This window comes from Apodemus sylvaticus, chromosome 1, assembly GCF_947179515.1.
Source record: "Apodemus sylvaticus chromosome 1, mApoSyl1.1, whole genome shotgun sequence".
Lineage (NCBI taxonomy): Eukaryota > Metazoa > Chordata > Mammalia > Rodentia > Muridae > Apodemus > Apodemus sylvaticus.
In genome coordinates this window covers 143,694,241-143,713,061 of record NC_067472.1, presented here as the reverse complement: position 1 = coordinate 143,713,061, position 18,821 = coordinate 143,694,241, and the positions used below count along the sequence as shown (strand labels likewise).

The 18,821-nt window shown below is 44.2% G+C and overlaps 1 protein-coding gene across 1 annotated transcript in view; it reads right to left on the bottom strand.

Annotated features, from left to right (window-relative positions):
• Positions 1-18,821, bottom strand: part of Entrep2 (endosomal transmembrane epsin interactor 2) — a 424,545-nt gene that overhangs the window by 234,932 nt on the left and 170,792 nt on the right. Inside the window, exon 2 of the mRNA XM_052161367.1 lies at positions 7,309-7,365. Coding sequence (XP_052017327.1) covers positions 7,309-7,365 — 57 coding nt within the window. The remainder of the gene's footprint in view (positions 1-7,308; positions 7,366-18,821) is intronic.

The window sequence follows — 18,821 nt, the reverse complement described above, 5'->3', positions numbered from 1 at the left end:
GGAGAAAGAGGAACACTTCTCCACTGCTGGTGGACTCGTGAGCTGGTACAACCACTCTGGAAATCAGTCCAGCGGTTCCTCAGAAAACTTGGCATGATACTACTGGAGAACCCCATTATACCAGTCCTGGGCATATACCCAGAGGATTCCTGAGCATGTAATAAGGATACATGCTCTACTATGTTCATAGCAGCCCTATTTATAATACCCAGAAGCTGGAAAGAACCCAGATGTCCCTCAACAGAGTAATGGATACAGAAAATGTGGTGTATTTACACTATGGAATACTACTCAGCTATTAAAAACAATGAATTCATGAAATTCTTAGGCAACTGGGTGGAACTGGAGAATGTCATCCTGAGTGAGGTGACCCAATCACAAAAGAACACACATGGTATGCACTCACTGATAAGCAGATATTAACCCACCCAGAAGCTTAGATTACCCAAGAAACAATTCACATATCAAATGATGTCCAAGAAGAAGGAAGGAGAGGCCCCTGGTTCTGGAAAGGCTCAGTGCAGCAGTGTAGGGGAATAACAGGACAGGGAAACAGGAAGGGGTTGATTGGGGAACAGGGGGAGGGAAGAGGGCTTATGGGGCTTTTGGGGAGGGGGGATCCAGGAAAGAAGAAATCATTTGAAATGTAAATAAAGAATATATCAAATAAAAAAGTATTAATAAATGAATCCTATAATAGAAATTCAGATAGCAGTGTAGGGTAGCATTGTCTAATACACTCAGGTGTTCTATTGTACAAGCAGAAAGCAGAGATACTGGAAGGCAGGATCACAGGCCCTGGGTTTATATCTGAGTCCCTTCTAGCTTCAGATACACAAAGACACACAGAGACACACAGACACACACAGACACAGACACACACACACATAGAGAGAGAGATGATAGATAGATAGATAGATAGATAGATAGATAGATAGATAGATAGAGATAGGTAGGTAGATAGATGACTAGATCCAGATATACTGACACCATTGAGAGGGGGCCCAAGAAATGATCGATGAATGTTAATATTTTCATCATCATAACTATCATCCACTCATGGTGAGCACAGTTCCTAGTCACTCTGAACCTTCAAAGGGATCATGATGGTCAGAACCAAACGAGAAGGCAGCTTTGCCTAACAGAAAATAAGCTCAGCCACGGCATCATGAGGTTACATTGTCTACAAGAACACCTAAGGCAGATGTTGTAATCATCGTTGGTCTTGACATTCACGGATCCCCAGGACGGACCTCTCATCCTGAATCAGGCTGATTATAATGTAGTTCAATGGGAGAGACCATGAATTTAACCTTCCCATCCACTGCACAATCCTAAGAAAGCCACCAACCTTCTCATAATGTATCTTTCATACATTAGCTCTTCTTCAGAGAGTAGAAAAGGGACAGTAAGATTGCTGGCACTGAGACTATAGGTATGAGATGGGAAGGCCTGGGAAGGATAGGCTGCAAACCAACCTGTAGGCTGTGGGTAAAAGTTTCATAAAATGCAAACGATGCTATGAAAAGGAAAGTCAGCCCAGAACATCAGAAAGTTCTTAGCAAGTTGCTCAGCTCTCTGTCAAAATGAAAAGTTTAGCACTGGGGTTAACCAGTAGAATGGGTGTAGATGAAGCCCAAATAAGCTGCCGGAGAAATAAAAGAGAGGAAGTATACCTAGAAAGAAAGAAAAAGACTAGAAAATGTTAAAGATCCTAGAAGGTCACTTTAGCAGGTGAAATGTCCAATTGGAATTCAAGAAACAAAGAAATACAAAGAAAAGATTCTATTTTAAAACTGCAGCAAAATGTGGTGTTGTTTTTTTTTTTTTTTTTGATTTGGTTTTTTTCAAGACAGGGTTTCTCTGTATAGCCCTGGCTGTCCTGGAACTCACTCTGTAGACCATACTGGCCTCGAACTCAGAAATCTGCCTGCCTCTGCCTCCCAGAGTGCTGGGATTACAGGTGTGCGCTATCACGACCCGGCTTGCAAAATGTGTTTTTAATTATCTAATAAACAATCAGAATGAGTCTCTCTCCACAGCATGTGGGACCAGATCTGAAGTTTATATATTAATAGATTTTCAGGGAATTTGTAACAGATAATGTCTCCCAACATTATAGTTGTCATTTGTCCAGAAATTCATTGATAAAATCAATCCATTCACAATGAAAATAAAGGCACAGTCATTAGTGAACTTTATACATGTATTCTAAATTTTATTAAAGAGAAAAATGCACAGCACTAGCCAAGAAGATTACTCACAAAACAGAACCATGACTTGTTAGAAATTTTATCTTATTAACACGGATGAACTGGCTTCAGGAGAGACTGACAGGTCCTTTCAGCAGCACAGACTCACATCCAGCAGTGGGAGGGGTAACTCTTCACCCAGGAGAGGAAACCCTAACATTCAAAACTGCTGGGACAGTGACTACCCATTCTTGGCTACATGAAGAAACATATATAGCCTGGGGTATATAAAATATTGACATATAAATGGGGAGGTGGGGAACAACACAGATTTAACAAGACTAAAAAAGTAATAATTAAATAAAAAAAGTTCTGGAGAGGCTGCTAAGCAAGGGATGGCACATGCTGTGAAGCCTGAGGCCCTGAGGTTGATGTACACATGATAGGAGGGGAGAACTGAGTCCTACAGGGGCTTCTGACCTCCTCACATGTGGCTTGACACATGCACATGTTCATGCACAGGCACACACACACATACATACATACATACATACATACATACATATAGAGATAGATGTACATGCACAGGCACCTATATTAGATAGATAGATAGATAGATAGATAGATAGATAGATAGATAGACAGACAGATGATAGACAGATGATAGATAGACAGACAGATGATAGATAGATAGACAGACAGATAGATAGATATGATAGGGCTATAGATAGCTAGATAGGCACTGATAGTGAGACAGAATGATAGAGAGATATAAAGAGATAGACAGACACTGATAGAAATGATAGATATGGAGAGATATAAAGAGACAAATTATTTGAAATGTAAATAAAGAATATACCGAATTAAAAAAAAGAGACAGATAGATATATATATATAGAGAGAGAGAAATAGATGTACATGCCCAGGCACATACAGATAGACAGACAGACAGACAGATAGATGATAGATAAAGATAAAGTAAAAGATGTGTCATTAAAAATTAAAAGATAGCAGCATTACACAATATTACCCACTTAAAACTAAAAGGCATCCATGTCTTAAGAAGTCCCACAAACAATGAAACAGTCCCATGGAAATAAGAAACAGCAGTCCCAGAGGATCTAGCCAAAAAGCCAGATTCCTATCACAAAAGGCAGCCCCTACATCTCTACAGTACTGTATCACTACAGACCAGGACTCTTTAAAATAGATTCACGATGATTTGTAATACATAAGATAATCTATAATTTGTTATGTATAAAATAGTGCAATCTCATGGGGAGGAAGATGAAGGGTTTGTTTTATTTTTAAAATTTAATATTTTTCATGTAATAGCTTCTTAATAATATTACTACAAAGAAGATAGGGAGGCAGGAATCAACTCATTGCTAGTTTACATCCGTTCTTTTAATTATGTCTGTGATTACACATGAGAGTGTTGCCATTAGGATCATGACTGTCACAGGGTGCTTCTCTGAGTCTTTTGACAAGTCCTCTAATTAGAGCTGCGTGGTCTGGGTACTAACTTGGGATTAGTTTACTGCAAAGAGAACAAGTCCCTCAATCACAGGAGATACTTCATAGGACAAATGACACCAAGTAGGAAGAAACCTTATCTTGTCACTGACCTCACTGGATTTCAGCATCTGAAAAGGCTCTCACATAGTGCCATACTTCATATACCATGGAGGCGCGCGCGCGCGCGCGCACACACACACACACACACACACGGATGAGCACACAAGCATACATACAATCACACAGGCATGTACACACATGCACGAACATCCACACACACAGCGTTTTCCTTCTGATCTCTCTCGAATCATGCTCACAAAGCCTTCTTCCCCAGGTGCCTGCTATCCCCTCCTCTCCTCCCTAACAGAGTCTTCTTTCTCCAGTGTGCCACCAGCTTTGCATTAAATGTCTTGGCTCGGCTGGTCAAACCATAGTCCATGCAGAGACTCAGAACCACACAAAGGGACAGACATAGCCCAGCTAGCAAACAGCTCGTGTGTGAGAGACTCCGGGGACATCCATCCCTACCATTGGCAGGGTCTCCTACAGGCATCTTACATTGCTTCTTTCTAACCACCATGAGGACCACTTCCCTTCACAGAAGTCACCACAGAGGATAAGAGAGGCCAGTGATCTCCCTGGGAATGAGAAGGCCAACTGAACAAATATTGAAATAGTGAAAATGAAACCCTAGGGATGAGTAGGAAGGACAAAGACTGAGAGGAAAAGGACGGGAGGATGGCTCCTCAGAATCCGGGCTGGGTGTGGCAGTGTGAGAGATGATGTGCAAGTCAAAGGATGTGCAGTGGAGGAGAGCAGCAGGCAGAGGGAATGGCTATAAGGTCCGTGGTAGGTAAGATAGGAAAAGGAGGACTTTGTAGTCAAGGACTTGGGTTCAAGTATGAGGTAATTTGGTTAAAGCCCAGTGACTGTCTCTTCTCTTCTGAACTACAAAATGGACTCTTGCCTATATACCAGAAGTGTGTGCATCACACTTGACCAATGGCCACCACTGTTACCCTTAGTATTTCACTGGAAGTTTTACAGATAGATCAATTGAGGCCATTCACCTAAGAATCCTGGGTGACAGCTTCTGTCATGTGTCAGTGTGGCAAGCACTCCCAGCCAGATCCTTGGTGGGACGCTACTGCTGATGTTGCTATGATGTTTCTTTTTTTAAGATTAAATGAACATTTAAGTCAACAAACTTTGAACAACGCGGATGCCTTGCCTAATGAGGTAAGGCTTCAGCCAATCAGATGAAGGCCCTATGGAAAGAAAGGATGACTTCCTCTAAAGAAAAGGGACTGGGCCTCCAGACTCAAGAGACACTCATTCTCTCCTGAGGCTCTAGCCTGTAGCTGAGGCTATAGATTTTGACCTTGTTAACAATCCCACGAGATTCTATAAAGTAAATACCCTAATAGATGAGCAGGCAGAGATGAGCTAGCTACATCCCGCTTGCTCTGTCTTCTGGGGATCCCCGACTAACACTCAGATATGTAGGTTTGTATAGTTTGGTCTTTGTACCCATAGATTCTGCACAGACAAAAGACCATTCTTATGGGAGAGACAACTAATGACCCATCAAACTTTCCCTCCCTCCACAATGTGCAGCTGCCTCTGAGAAATGTCTGAGGGAGCATCTGCAAGCCTCCTAGGGAGCAAGAACAACCTGGTGACCAGTTCTTACTCAGAGATGCACACATGATGTCCATCATTGTTGGACCAAGGAGACCTATCCCCATTTCTTATCCCAGAGACTCCACAGGCATAGGGAACAGGGGGACCCCAAATGTTAAGACCCATGATCTCTGAAACCTTCTGAAGAAAAAGGATCTGCTGAGGGGCAGGTGTCTGCACTGGAAAGCCAACGGGACTAAATTTGTTCTGCATTGAGCCACTAAAAATCTGAGGTTTGGCCCAGTGGCTAGCATTTCCCTAGTGAAGCCCTTCATCCTCCAGCTGGGGCCTGGGAAGAGATCAATCAAAGCAAGGTGAATGTGAGCACCTTCCAGAGAGCAGCTGGTCCTACACCAATCACCCAGCGGGACCTGGGAACGAGCCCTTGGAACGCTGCCTCAGCAGGCCCAGCTGCTGCCTGCCTCTCCTGCAAGAGGCTCCAAACACTCTCCTCCGGCTTTCCCAGGATACACCTGAGCCACATCCAAACGGCCTTTCTCAGGCACCTGAATCTTGGCCACCATGTTAGGATCTCCATCCTGGGGTTAGGACAGGAAGTGGAGTAAGGCGGTGGCAGGCTGTTTCTTGCTACATCTATCCTAAGGAACACAGTTTCCTTTTGTTAGGCTTCATAGATCTTAATCTGTCTGTCCTGATGGGGTATTGAGGAGGAATGGAACAGACTGTCCCTGCGTTGCTAAGGACAGCTCAGAAGTTATGGCTGGTCCCCAGCCAGTGTGTGTACTGCCAACCCATTCTGCACAGAGCCAGCTTCTTGATCCCCACGCTGGAGTTGCCATGAGGTCATTCAACCAAGAGAGGGAAGAGCTGGGGGCTGGGATATAGAGGACAAGAAAGAAACAAGAAACAAGAAAGACTAGGTGTTTGTTGTTGTTGTTGTTGTTGTTGTTGTCGTCATCGTCGTTGTTGAAGCTGGGTTGAGGTGAGGGTATACCAGGATTCACTATACCAGCCCCCTCTCCACTTTTCTACACATTTGAATTTTTCTAGATTAAAAAATTCAAAGACAATCTGTCCTGTGACCTGAACTATACAGGAGGAGGCTCAACAGAATCCAAGCCACTATCTCCCCTGACACCGTTTCTGGATATCAGTCACATTCCTGAAGGAAGTATCTTCCACAAACACATTTGTTTCCCCCCATTTCCATTAATATTTAGAACGCATCATTATCTCCAACTCCTATCACTTAAAACAAGATTTTAAATAATTGATTAATACAAAAGGAGAACACAACCCCACTGCCTTGTTCAGTGCCCATCAAAGTTCTTCTGGTCCTGACACAGATGCATCAATATATTAATGCACACACAGAGAAGACCAAACTACAGATCAATACACACAGAGATGCATGGGGGCTTCTCAGAGGGAAAACCCATCATCTTCCCCACCCCTGCTGTGGTCCACGCCTCCATACCCTGCCCAGGAATGATTCTACTGAAGAAATAATCTTTACCCACACATTTATAAAGTGCGCACACACACACCACACACATACACACCCTAACATTTCTTGAACTCTGGTAGAATGTGTGCTGTTCTATGCTTCTATGTATTTGCACACACACCAACAGATCTTAGTGTCTGGAAGAAAAAAAAATCAGCATCCAGACTTTCACAATTTCTTTGTTTTCTATAGGTCCTAGAGGGATGCCACTAAAGCAAAACAAACATAAAGGATGTGAGAGCATGGAATCACTCAAAGGGCATGCTGAGAAGTACAACATGCCAATGCACAACCGTTCTTGAGAATCAGCCCATCAGCACACAGCAGACACTATACCCTACCTCCTGCCAACTGAGGAATGCTGTCTACTACTGCCTCTGCCTCTCTCTAGGCTCTGCAGATAAAGCACTGTCCGCAGCTACCTGCGGGGCTCCAGGTATCACTTACCACAAGAGAGAGAGGCCTCTTCCAGGAGACAACACCAATGAGTCCAGACAGCAGCACCTGGGAAGAAGGAGAACAGAGGGAGGTGAGACACTTGGAAATCTTTCAGACCAACTTCAACCTGTTCCACCCAGGAAAGAGCATGTAAACTCCATCCAATACAAAAGACAAAGCGACTCCCCACCCAACATCTAGGATCAGCCTCCGCAACTTAACAGAAACTGCTTCTCGAGGTCACAGAGAGGTCACCAAATGCCTCAAGGCGCTATGCTACATCACAGGACTATCCACCAAAAAGATCCTTCCTGTCCAGGCTCAGCAGTTCCTATAACCACCTGTTCTTCTCATTTCCCAAGCTGCTCTCTTTAGCCTCATTTTAGAGTCCTAATGCCCATCCCAGGCTCTCTGTCTCTTCTTTCCATGCCAATGGGAAACTTGCTATTATGTGATCCTTTGTGGGACCTGGGTGTGAGACAGTCTATAGCTTGGTTGGGGAAGGCCACTCAGGAGACTTAACTCCATAATCCTATAGCCATCAGTCACATGTGGCCACGCCCCACACCCTAGTGTTCTGGCTCCACCTCTGCAGTCGCCTGGCTACAGCCAGGCTTTCCTTTCCCTGCCCCTTGGTTATCTGGGGCTTCCTGCCCCTCCTCGCTCTCTCTTATCCCGCTCCTCCCTCCTCTCTCTCTCTCTCTCTCTCTCTCTCTCTCTCTCTCTCTCTCTCTCTGTCTCTCTCTCTCTCTCCTCTCCCCATCTCTCTTCTTTCTCCCTCTCCCACATGGTCACAGCCATCCCTCATCTCTCTATCTTCTCTTTCTCTCTTTTCTTCTTTTTCTCCTTTTCTCATTCTACTCTTTTAATAATAAAGCATAAAACGATGAACTATCTCTTGTATTAAAAGTCTCTGCGTTAAGAGTCTAGAGCAGGCCTCAGCGTTTCCAGCCACCATGGGAAAGGATCTAAGCCTCCTCTCAGCCAACTGAGCAGCCTTGCAGCCAAGCAGCTCACAACAGGTATCCCAGGTATCCGGGGGGCCTTGCAAAGTCCTCCCTGTTAATCATCTCATCCTCTAGGTTCAGGCGCCAGCACGCACTGTCCCGTGGGCCTTCCGGCCAGCACTCCTTATCACAGAGTGGTCCTGCCAGTTACCATATCCTCTTGGGCTCTGCCTGCCAGAGTTCTCTCATATGCAGGACCTGCCCTCACCCCTTCCTTTCTTTTCTTTTTTTCCCCCTCCACAGTCCTTAGAACCCTTCTGTGTTGGTGTCTTCACAGCTCTGTCCCCCTCCCTTAAGCATTTCTCTGTTTCTTGTACCTGTTGTTCTCCCATTCAACATATTCCAAATACATCTAAAGCCTCCCAGACCTGGTTCAGCTTAGAGTCTCAAATTAATTTCCATAGCAATGTTCATCTTTCCTAGTTGACTGTGCCTAAATTTCATCCCTCACCAGTTAACCCCTGTATCCAAATAGATCCAGGGCAGGAGGTTCTGACTTCCTGTGCGAGACAATTAATTCAGGAGGCCTTTTATCACAGATAAGCTATTTGACTATGAGATCCTGAAAAGATGGATCACACACACATGCAACTGAGGGCTTACATCATATACCCAAGGAGCCAGCAGGATGCCTTGGATTTTCCCCTGGGATTCCAAAAAGGCCAGCCAGCCAGAACTGTAAGGACCGTGCTACTGGCATAACTACAGAGTCTGCTTGGTCATTGTCTAGTTACTGTCCTGTTGCTGTGACTAGCAGTCAGGACCAAAATGACTCTTATCAACTGGGTTCTTACTTATAGGTTTAAGATAGTCCATGATCATCACAGTCACCATGATCATCACGGTGGGAAGAAGAGAGGCACAGGGCTGAAATTGAGAGCTTTCCATCCTAATCCACAGGCAGCAGGTGAAGAAAGCTAGAGAGAGAGGGGGAGAGAGAGAGAGAGAGAGAGAGAGAGAGAGCGCAAGAGAGAGAGAGAGGAAGAGAGGGAGAGAGGGAGAGAGGGAGAGAGAGACACACACAGAGAGACTGCCTGACTGAGACTGGGCCTACTCTGGGCTCTTAAAATCTCAAAGCCCACCTTAAGGGATACACCTGCTCGCCAAGGCCACACACTTCCTATTCCTTCCCTAATGGTCTACCAAGTGATGATTAAGCATTCACACATATGAGGCCATGTGAGGTCCTTCTCATCTAAATCACCACAGTCACAGAGTGCAGTCCGCAGAACCAGATCTTAGACCCAGCAGGCACATGACTCCTCCAGTCAGTACCGACAGCTAACTCCGACCTTTACCCTCCTCCCTGGGCCCTCCAGCAACCGCTTCCCCTATCTCCATCTCCTGCCTGACATTTCAAACTCAAACTCCACTCCCTTCACTTCCAAATTCCTCTCTTCAGGTTCATTTGAAATTCCCGCCAAAGATGCCATCATTTCCCAGTTCACTCTACAGTTCAAGGGTCAGTGAGTGGCGCAGCTGGACTGAGTCTTCCAGATGTTGAGCCATTAGAATGTTCCTCGCTCTCCTCTATGCCCATGCATTAGGTTCACCCCCTCAGCCCTGCCTACACCATGAACTGGCTGAGAAGAATGGGGCTCTCCCTCTCTATCTTCCTCCACCCCTCTCTTCACATATGTCTAATAAAGTTCCTGTGGGCCATCAACAGGGGAATGTCTGAAAGCCAGGAAAAGAACCCTCATAAGACACAGGCCATGCTGGCATCTTGGCCTTGGTCCTTGTAACCTTTAGGACAGTGAGAGAAAAATTCTATTATCTAAGCCATAGGTTTCTATATGGTATAGTAGAAATAGTCGATTGATAAGGAGTATATATATCAACAAAACAAACTATCTGAGATGCTTAACTTACACAGAGCCCAGATAGAGAGTAGGAAGAGAGTTCAGTGGGCAAAATCCATGCCAGGCAAGCCAGGAAGACCTGAGTTCGGTCCCCAGTAGTCATGTGAAAGCTGAACGTGGAGGCGCATTTTTGTAACCACAGTAGTGAGAGGCAGGGGGAAAAGTATGTAGATCCCTGGACTTTCCTGGCCAGTCAGTCTAGCCAGCTGATGAGTCCAGTGAGAGATCTGGGCTCTAAAGGTGAGGTGGAGGGTGATAGAGGGATATACTTGATGCTGACCTCTGGCCTCTCCACATATCTGTGTACCCACACAGACAAGTACATGAACACATGAACCCATGAGCATATACTCATGCATCTCTCTCTCTCTCTCTCTCTCTCTCTCTCTCTCTCTCTCTCTCTCTCTCTCTCTCCCTCCTCCCTCTCTCTCTCTCCACTCCCCTCTCTCTCACACACACAAACCACTAAGCTTTACTTGGACTCACAGTCCTGGAGGTCTCAGTAAATGGTTGACTGGTTCTGTTGTCCAGGCCTGTGGTTTGTGGTTGTGGTTAAGGTTAGCACAGTTTAATTAAGGTGTGTAAAGAAGAAAAGCCCAGAGCCAGAAAGCTAAGCAGGAAAGGGAAGGAGGTCCACAGTGCCCTTCAAGAGCTTGTGTCCAACTACCTGAGGGCCTCCCACATGACTTCTCACAGCTACCATTTCCCAATCACACCAGCCAAGAGACTGACACTTCAACACATTGGCCTCTAAAGGACATTTAAGATCTAAATCCCTGCATATGCTACTCTACCTGCAGTGGGGCACTGGACTCTACCATATCAACCACTCTCTCTCCACGCTTCCACAGAAGCAGCAGGCTGGCTGCTTCCCAGTGTAGAAACTCTGGGTCAGTTCTAAGGGCAGCAGGGGCCATGCCAGAACAGATCAGAGAAGGATTTCCAAGCTCAGGTGTGGAGATGCTTTCTTCCGTCTGCCCTTGTCCATGTGTGACCCAAGAGAGCAAGGCCAATCCTTCAGAACACAGTTCCAAAGAATTTCAGAGCCCCTGCTTCTTGACTATTGGTCCTTAGTTTGAATTTTTACCCAAATCCAGCTTCCAGTGAGGATGGCACGTTCTGGCAACTCAGTAGTTCTACTGAGTAGTAGGTTTACTTGATATCAAGCCTTGTGAGGAAAAGGATTGTGAGTCAAGCTAGCTGTGAAATTGCCATGCCGTGAAACTGCTGACCCATTTAATTGACCGATTTTGTTACTCAAAGTCCACAATTTGCCAAGAATACGGAGAAACTGCAGAAGGTCAGAGAAGAGTAACATATAATTAAACAGCTGTGGAAGAAAGGGCAAAGAAAATAGCAGAGACGGGACACGGCTGCTGGGAGAGGGGCGGCTTCACCTTTCAAGCAAGTCGAGTTATAAGGATACCAACTTGCTCTTTCCCACTTCCCTACCCAACCTAGGAGACGCCACAGATTAAAATTAGAATTGAGACAAGTTCCTGCTACAGATGTGATGAAACGGGTAACAGGCTGTCGGGTAGCAATGGCCCTGTTAGAGCTAAAAGTGTTTTCCATTGATGGTACCACTGCTGTCTAGAGAGGCCTGGAATACACTAGCTCTGTAGATCTTATCTTCTTAGTGCTAGAATGTTCTTTTGATGCCTACAATCAAGAATTTTGTTCAGATCATCAGATCCGATTCAAAGGCAAATGATGAGGCAATGTTTTTTTTTTTTTTTCAGCAGTGAAACGCATCCTTCTAGAAGGAAGATGAGAGCCAATTCAATTACTTCCCCCAAACACATGGCAGGTGTGCCCGACAGCTACTGCAAAGTCAGCTTACTGCCAAGAAGCCGTGTTTGCTCCGTGCCTGGAGAAGGGAGCTGGTGCAAAAACAGAGCAAGTGGTCTGCCTGGACGGAATGGTGGCTTGTGCGCTGTAACAGCCACAGCACTTCAGACTGCAGCTCTGTCTCAAGCCATTCCACAGGGGACAGGCCCTCCTCTCCCCACAGCTTCTGGTCTGTGTTCCCTTCCTTGTGTGGCTTTCAGCCACAGGACTGGGCTTGCTAGCTGTAGGCTTTCATTCTTCTCTAGCTCCAGGAAACAAACTCCCCCTCATGCCAGCCCCGCCCATGGCTTCTCTTGGTCTCAGCTCTCACCATCCCCTCTCCTTACAGGCTACTTCCAGCCTGTGGCCCCAGCCCCCTCCACACCATTTCCTCATGTGGGCTGCACTGGTCTACCACACTCACAATTTCCCAAGGAAAGCCCTTAATGTGCTATCATGGGTCCTGTCACTCTAAGGGACCAGATCTCCCAGAAACAGAAATCAGGCTGTGTCCCCATCCCAGCTCTTTGAAACTGAGTTCAAAAGCTATCTCTGCTATGGCTTTACAGCCTCTAATTGATGGTCCAAACTGGTACCTCCATGCTCATTGTCACACGGGCTATCCCAGACTACATTATATGGTATAGAATTTCTTGTTACCCCTTAAAAGAATAGAAAAGACAGATATTCTCCTTTGGAGCATTTCTGAGGGTTCCTTCTCATCTGCCTCTCCTCCCTCACCATCCTGGCCATAACGGCTGTCTCTGTTACCCTTACTTAAAGCTACATGTTAAATTCTTTAAAAATTTATTCATTGAGTATTCTGTACAACATCTATCTCCCCAATTATATACATATACATATACATCATACACATCATATACATATACATCATATACATCATATACATATACATCATATACATATACATCTTATACATATACATGTGTGTGCATATGTATATACACCCTCTTCTCCCAACTCCTTAAAGACTCTCCAAACTTTCTCTCTTAAAAAAAAAAGTCCAGTTTGTGTTGCCCCAACTACCCCTGGGCAAGAAGCCTGCCCTGGAATGTGGTTGATGTACCAGGTGTCACACCAGTTTAAGAAAACTGATATTTGCTTATCCAGCAGCTATCAAATGCCAATACCTCCTTAGCTAAAGGTGGGATTCATAAGGGGATTTTGTCTGGCTTGAACTTGCTGTCATATTATGTGTGCTGTCACAATCGCTGTGAGTTTATATGTTCACCCACCCTCATATGTTTGGAAAACACTAATCCCTTGATGTCAACAATCACCCCTGGCTCTAACAAACTTTCTGCCCCATCTTCAGCATAGATCACTGAGCCTTGAGGGGAAAAGAGTAACCCAGACTCATAGTCAGGGTTGAGCATTCTAATGTCTTCTATCCTCTTTACATTGTGGGTTCCCATGGTAACTGCCATCTACTGAAAGAAGAAGCATCTCTGAGGAGGACTGAGCAATGGACTGATCTGTGAGTAGGAGATGTCATTAGGAGGCATTTCACTGCTGTGCTCATTTGACACAGTAACAGTAATAGGCTTCCCCCGGGGTCCATCTGCAAATAAGAATCCCCTCGTTGCCCTCAGCTGTATTATTGCTCTAGCTAAGATGTAAAGCACTATACCGAAGAGAACAGAGAGAGTACCAAGAATGAGTTACCATAGGTGCTATTGGTTACCCTAGGGAACTGGATGGCAAGACCCTATTGGTAAAGAGACCATATGCTCGAGTTATAAAACATGGAGAAATCTAACTGGTACTCTACTAGAAGCTTCGTCCCCATTAACTAGCTTACACAGTGCTTGAAGGTGCTACTGAAGGAGAATCTGTCATCATCAGTCTCAGCCAGCTGTGACTCTGGAAGCTGCAAGAACAGCTGACCTAGTGTGACATACCCACTGGTGCAATAGCTGCACAGATGCTATGGGAAGAAGCAACTACTTAAAAAAAAAAAAACTAGATTTAAGGCCTACTCCACAAGACGGAACCCATACCTGACACCGTCAATAAGACCATGAACATGTCGCAAGCACTGATAATAGTTTGTAATGTTTTAAGGTGTGTCTGGTATCCCCTTGGCCAACAATTCAAAAAAAAAAAAAAGGGGGGGAACTCGTTCTTGGTACTCTCTCCATTCTGTTCATTACAGTGCCTTCAGGCTTAGCTAGAGCGATAAAACATCTGAGGGCAATCAAGGGCTCCTTATTTGCAGCTGGAACAGTTTTATACATAGAAGATCCTACAGAGCCAAGAGGAAACTTATAAGTTAGAAGACATATTCAGCAAAGTAGTGGGAGGTAAAATTGATACATAAATATCAATTGAATTTACAACAAACACACTGAGAAAGAAATCAGGGAAACGATCCCATTCACGATAGCCTCAAAAAAAAAATAATCTTGGGAAAATTCTAACTAAACAAGTGAAAGGCTTGTAAAATAAAAACTTCAAAACATAGAAGAAATTGAAGAAGACACCAGAAGATGGAAAGGCCTCCCATGCTCATGGGTTGGTAGGATTAATATAGCAAAAATGGTTGCTTAAAAAGCAATCTACAGGGGCTGGAGAGATGGCTCAGTGGTTAAGAGCACCGACTGCTCTTCCAGAGGTCCTGAGTTCCATTTCCAGCAACCACATGGTGGTTCATAACCATCTGTAATGGTGATTATTGCCCTCTTTTGGTGTGTCTGAAGACAGCTATAGTGTATACATGTACATAAAATAAATAATTCTTTAAAAAAAAAAAGCAATCCAAAAGTTCAATGCAATGTCCATCAAAATTGCAGCACAGTTCTTCAAAGATAATGAAAAAAGTCTTCAATTTCATATAGAACCAAATGTGCGTGTGCGCGTGCATGCACACACACACACACATACACACAAACAAAAACAAAAACACAGGTTAGCTAAAACAATACTGAATAAAAAAAGAACTGCTAGACGCATCGCCATTCCTGATTTTAAGTTATACTCAGAGATAAAGTAATAAAACCAGAATGATATTAGCATGAAAACAGACTGTTGATTACTGAGATTGAACTGAACAAACACCTAAATCCATACACCTATGAACACCTGAAATTTGACAAAGAAGCCAAAAACACACACTAGAGAAAAGATAACATCGCCAACAGATGTTGATAGTCAAACTTGGATGGTTGTTTATATAAGAATAAAAATAGGTCCATATTTGTCATTTGTCAACTCCAATGTAGACCTGGTACCCTGAATCCGACAGAAGAGAAAGAGGGAACAGTCTTGCATCCATCAGCACAGGAAAGGACTTTCTGAACAGGACACAATAGCACAGGCACTAAGATCAATGGTTACAAATGAGACCTCAGGAAATCGAAAAGGTTTTCTACAGCAAAAGACACTGTCATTCAAGAAGATTGGGGTTCTGTAGGAAATAAAAAGATAGTTCAGAAAGAAGACATGCATTAATAAAAATGTTAATTAGGTAAAGTATCAATGTAGCAAAAATCCTGGGAAAGCCAGAGTCATCATCCTACACAGGCAGAGAGCCACGTTCCAGGGCTGTTGGTAGGATTTATTTTGGGGGTAACATGATGTGGGCTTCATCCTTCTGTCTGCTCTCAGCTCTTAGACACATCTCAGCTCGGCTGTATGTTTCCTTAGGGTCAGCAGTTAAACCAGAGGGTTCCTTTCATGCCTCACAGCTTTGACATGAGTTATGGTCTAAGGTTTTCAGCAGGCTAGGCCCACTAGGATAACCACTCCTTGCTCCATCAAACTGATCTAAAATCTAAAACACAATTCTGCCAGTGAGAGACCACATATATGATAGTGGATGCTCCAGATACTAGAATATAATATATTCTGTCCTTTTTGTTTTGCTTTGTTTTGCTTTTTTAAGACTGAGTTTCTCTGTATAGCCCTGGCTGTCTTGGAATTCACGCTATAGACCAGGCTGGCCTCAAACTCACAGAGATCCATTTGCTTCTGCCTCTGCCTCCCAAGTGCTAGAATTAAAGGCATGTACCACCAACACCTGGCTATATGCAGCTATATTCTGCACTTTCTAACCATTATCTTAGAAAGCACACCCATTAGTAAACAAACATAGAGCTGTGTGTTTTGTGGCAGAGATGACAGCAACAACTTTGTTCATCTGGCTCCTCTGGATGAAGAGGCCATGGGGGGGGGGGAGGGGAACACACACGCCTGCAATCTCAGCACTGGGGAGGCTGAGGAAGAAAGACTAGGGATGGGAAGCCAGTCTAGATACAGATACTCAGAAATTCATTCTCTCTCTGTCTCTGTCTCTGTCTCTCTATCTCTCTCACACACACAGCATTATAAAAACAAATGAAAGAAACAAAGAGTAGTCACATGGCATGGCTGCTCTGCTGTGTGCAGCATGCAGACACACTCCATGATGGTCCCTCAGCAAGGGACCACCAGCACACTTCACACCGTGTGTCCCCGTGAATCAGGAGCTCATGACTGTACATGATAGAATCCTTCCTGTTTGTCAGAGTGTCGCTCACTTAAGGACCCCATCTCAACCACAGCCCTGCCAACATGCAGGGACAAGGGCCGGATACATGTGTACATATTGGGGAAGGATGTTCCAGGCCATCACATGGTTCTGCAAGCTATACTAGTATGTTCGGAAGAATTTTAAGAGTTAAGATATCTACATCTTTAACATTAAGTTTTATCAACTGTTTTTTTGCATCCACTGAATAGTCATATTTGTTCCTGAACATTAATATATGTCTCCCTCCCCCCACGAACCCCCATGTTCTTATTCTTTTTCAAGTACTGCTGAATTCAAATTCCCAACACTTCTCCCAAAGCATCACACTCTTCCGTTAAAATTTATTGTTCTGTTTTCTATTCTTGGGCTAGCTGATGTTTGAAGTTCTCAGGCTGACATCTGCAAAGGAATCTGGAGCGCATTCAGACCCATGCAGGAAACCGGACACAAAGTTCCCAGACTCCTGACCCGTGGAAATGCAAAACACTAACGTTGTGGTGTTCTGAGCCACGAGGCTTGTGGAATTTGGACACACAGCAACAACATCTCGAGGCAGAGAGCTGATACACTGAGTGTGTAAAAGAAATCTGTGAGGACTGGAAAGAAGGGGGAAGGACTATTCCTGTTAGGTAAACAGGACTTACTGAAAAGCCTGTGGGAATCATGAGAGAGGGACGAGGAGGAAGGAAGGGGAGGAGGAGGAGGCTGGAAGGAAGTATTGACTTAGCATCCTACCAGTGACAAAAATTAGTATGTTGAAATATGACGTCAGTGGTTACATTTATTGAGCATCGGTGGCAATGCCAGACACCTGCCATGAATGTACATCTTCACTGTGCCATGACCATCCTCAGAAGTATGTGTGAATGCTGTGTCCATGCACAGAAGGGAACAGGGAAGCACAGTGGTTAACTTTCTATCTCTGTTTTGCCACAGAAAGGTGTGTGAGGACATGAGTGTTTAAGTCACAGACACACAGCTTTCCTGTATGTGTGCAAGTAGAAATGGAAAAGAGAATGAAATATAAAATTCCATTTATAACTGCAAGCAAAGAGGCAGGATGGTGTAGAACCAGCAGACCAGATATGAGTGAAGGAGCAGTGTCATGAAAGGTTCTCAACCTGTGGGTCATGACCCTGAGGGTGGGAATGGTGTGTGTGTGTGTGTGTGTGTGTGTGTGTGTGTGTGTGTGTGTGTGTGATAACTCTTCCACAGGGAACACCTAAGACCATCAGAAAACTCAGATATTTACACTGCAACTCATAACAGTAGAAAAATTATAGCTATGAAGTAGCACCAAAATAATTTTATGGTTGGGGGTCACCACAATATAAGGTACTGTATTAAAGGGTCACAGCATTAGGATGGTTGGGAACTGCTGTCCTAAGAGAGAAGGACAGAGGAGGTTTTATTATTAGATGGCGTGAAACATTCCTTTTTAAGATAGAGGGGATTAAATAATATACATATGCTGCGCAATCCTAATTAAAACATTTAAAAGAGATAAAATGGTCCATGCAATACCACGTGAACCAGCTTAGTCTCTTGGAAAGCAACAAAACTAAATCTCCATTTTAATCTTTTTATGAGAACAAATTGTTGTGGAACCAAAGAACAAAACCCACATGTTCTGGAAGAAAATGGGAGAGAAATTTTAAAATGTTCTTGAGGCCAGCCTTAAACATAACACAGTCTTAGCAGAAAAGACTGATGTGTTGAAACTTTTCAAGTCTGTGGTGAGTGGTTTTTACACACCAGTGTGGGTGACTATATACTGATGGTTTTTACACATGAGTGTGGGTGATTAAATGCTGTGACCTGTCATTCTTGAAAATCTAAGTCTGCACTCTGATATGCCAGTGGGTGGAGTATCTGCCCCCATCTCAGGACTGGGCTTGGCTAAAGACTTGCCTGGCCATGCCGGTGGAAGCAGGACCACAGTCACCCCTGAGGCCTGGGGACTCATCACCCATGCCTCCTGGTCTCCTCCTCACACACGCACCTGCAGTCCCTTCAGGCCCGGGTCCTAGAACTGGCTAGTGTGAAGTGGAGCTGTCCACACTGACCTGCAGACCCAGAGGAGAACAAACCAATGACTTGTGGGGTGATATTTAAGTGTAATATAATTTATGGCAAAAGCCAAAAGGCAAATTTGTAATTTTCAAAGAATATAAAGTCCCAAAACAACTTTAATTGGAAAAATAAATCAATAATGGATGGAACAGAAAAGATTGATTTTCTTAATTTACAAGGAGTTTGTGTAACATTAATAAGAAAAATGAACAACTCAAT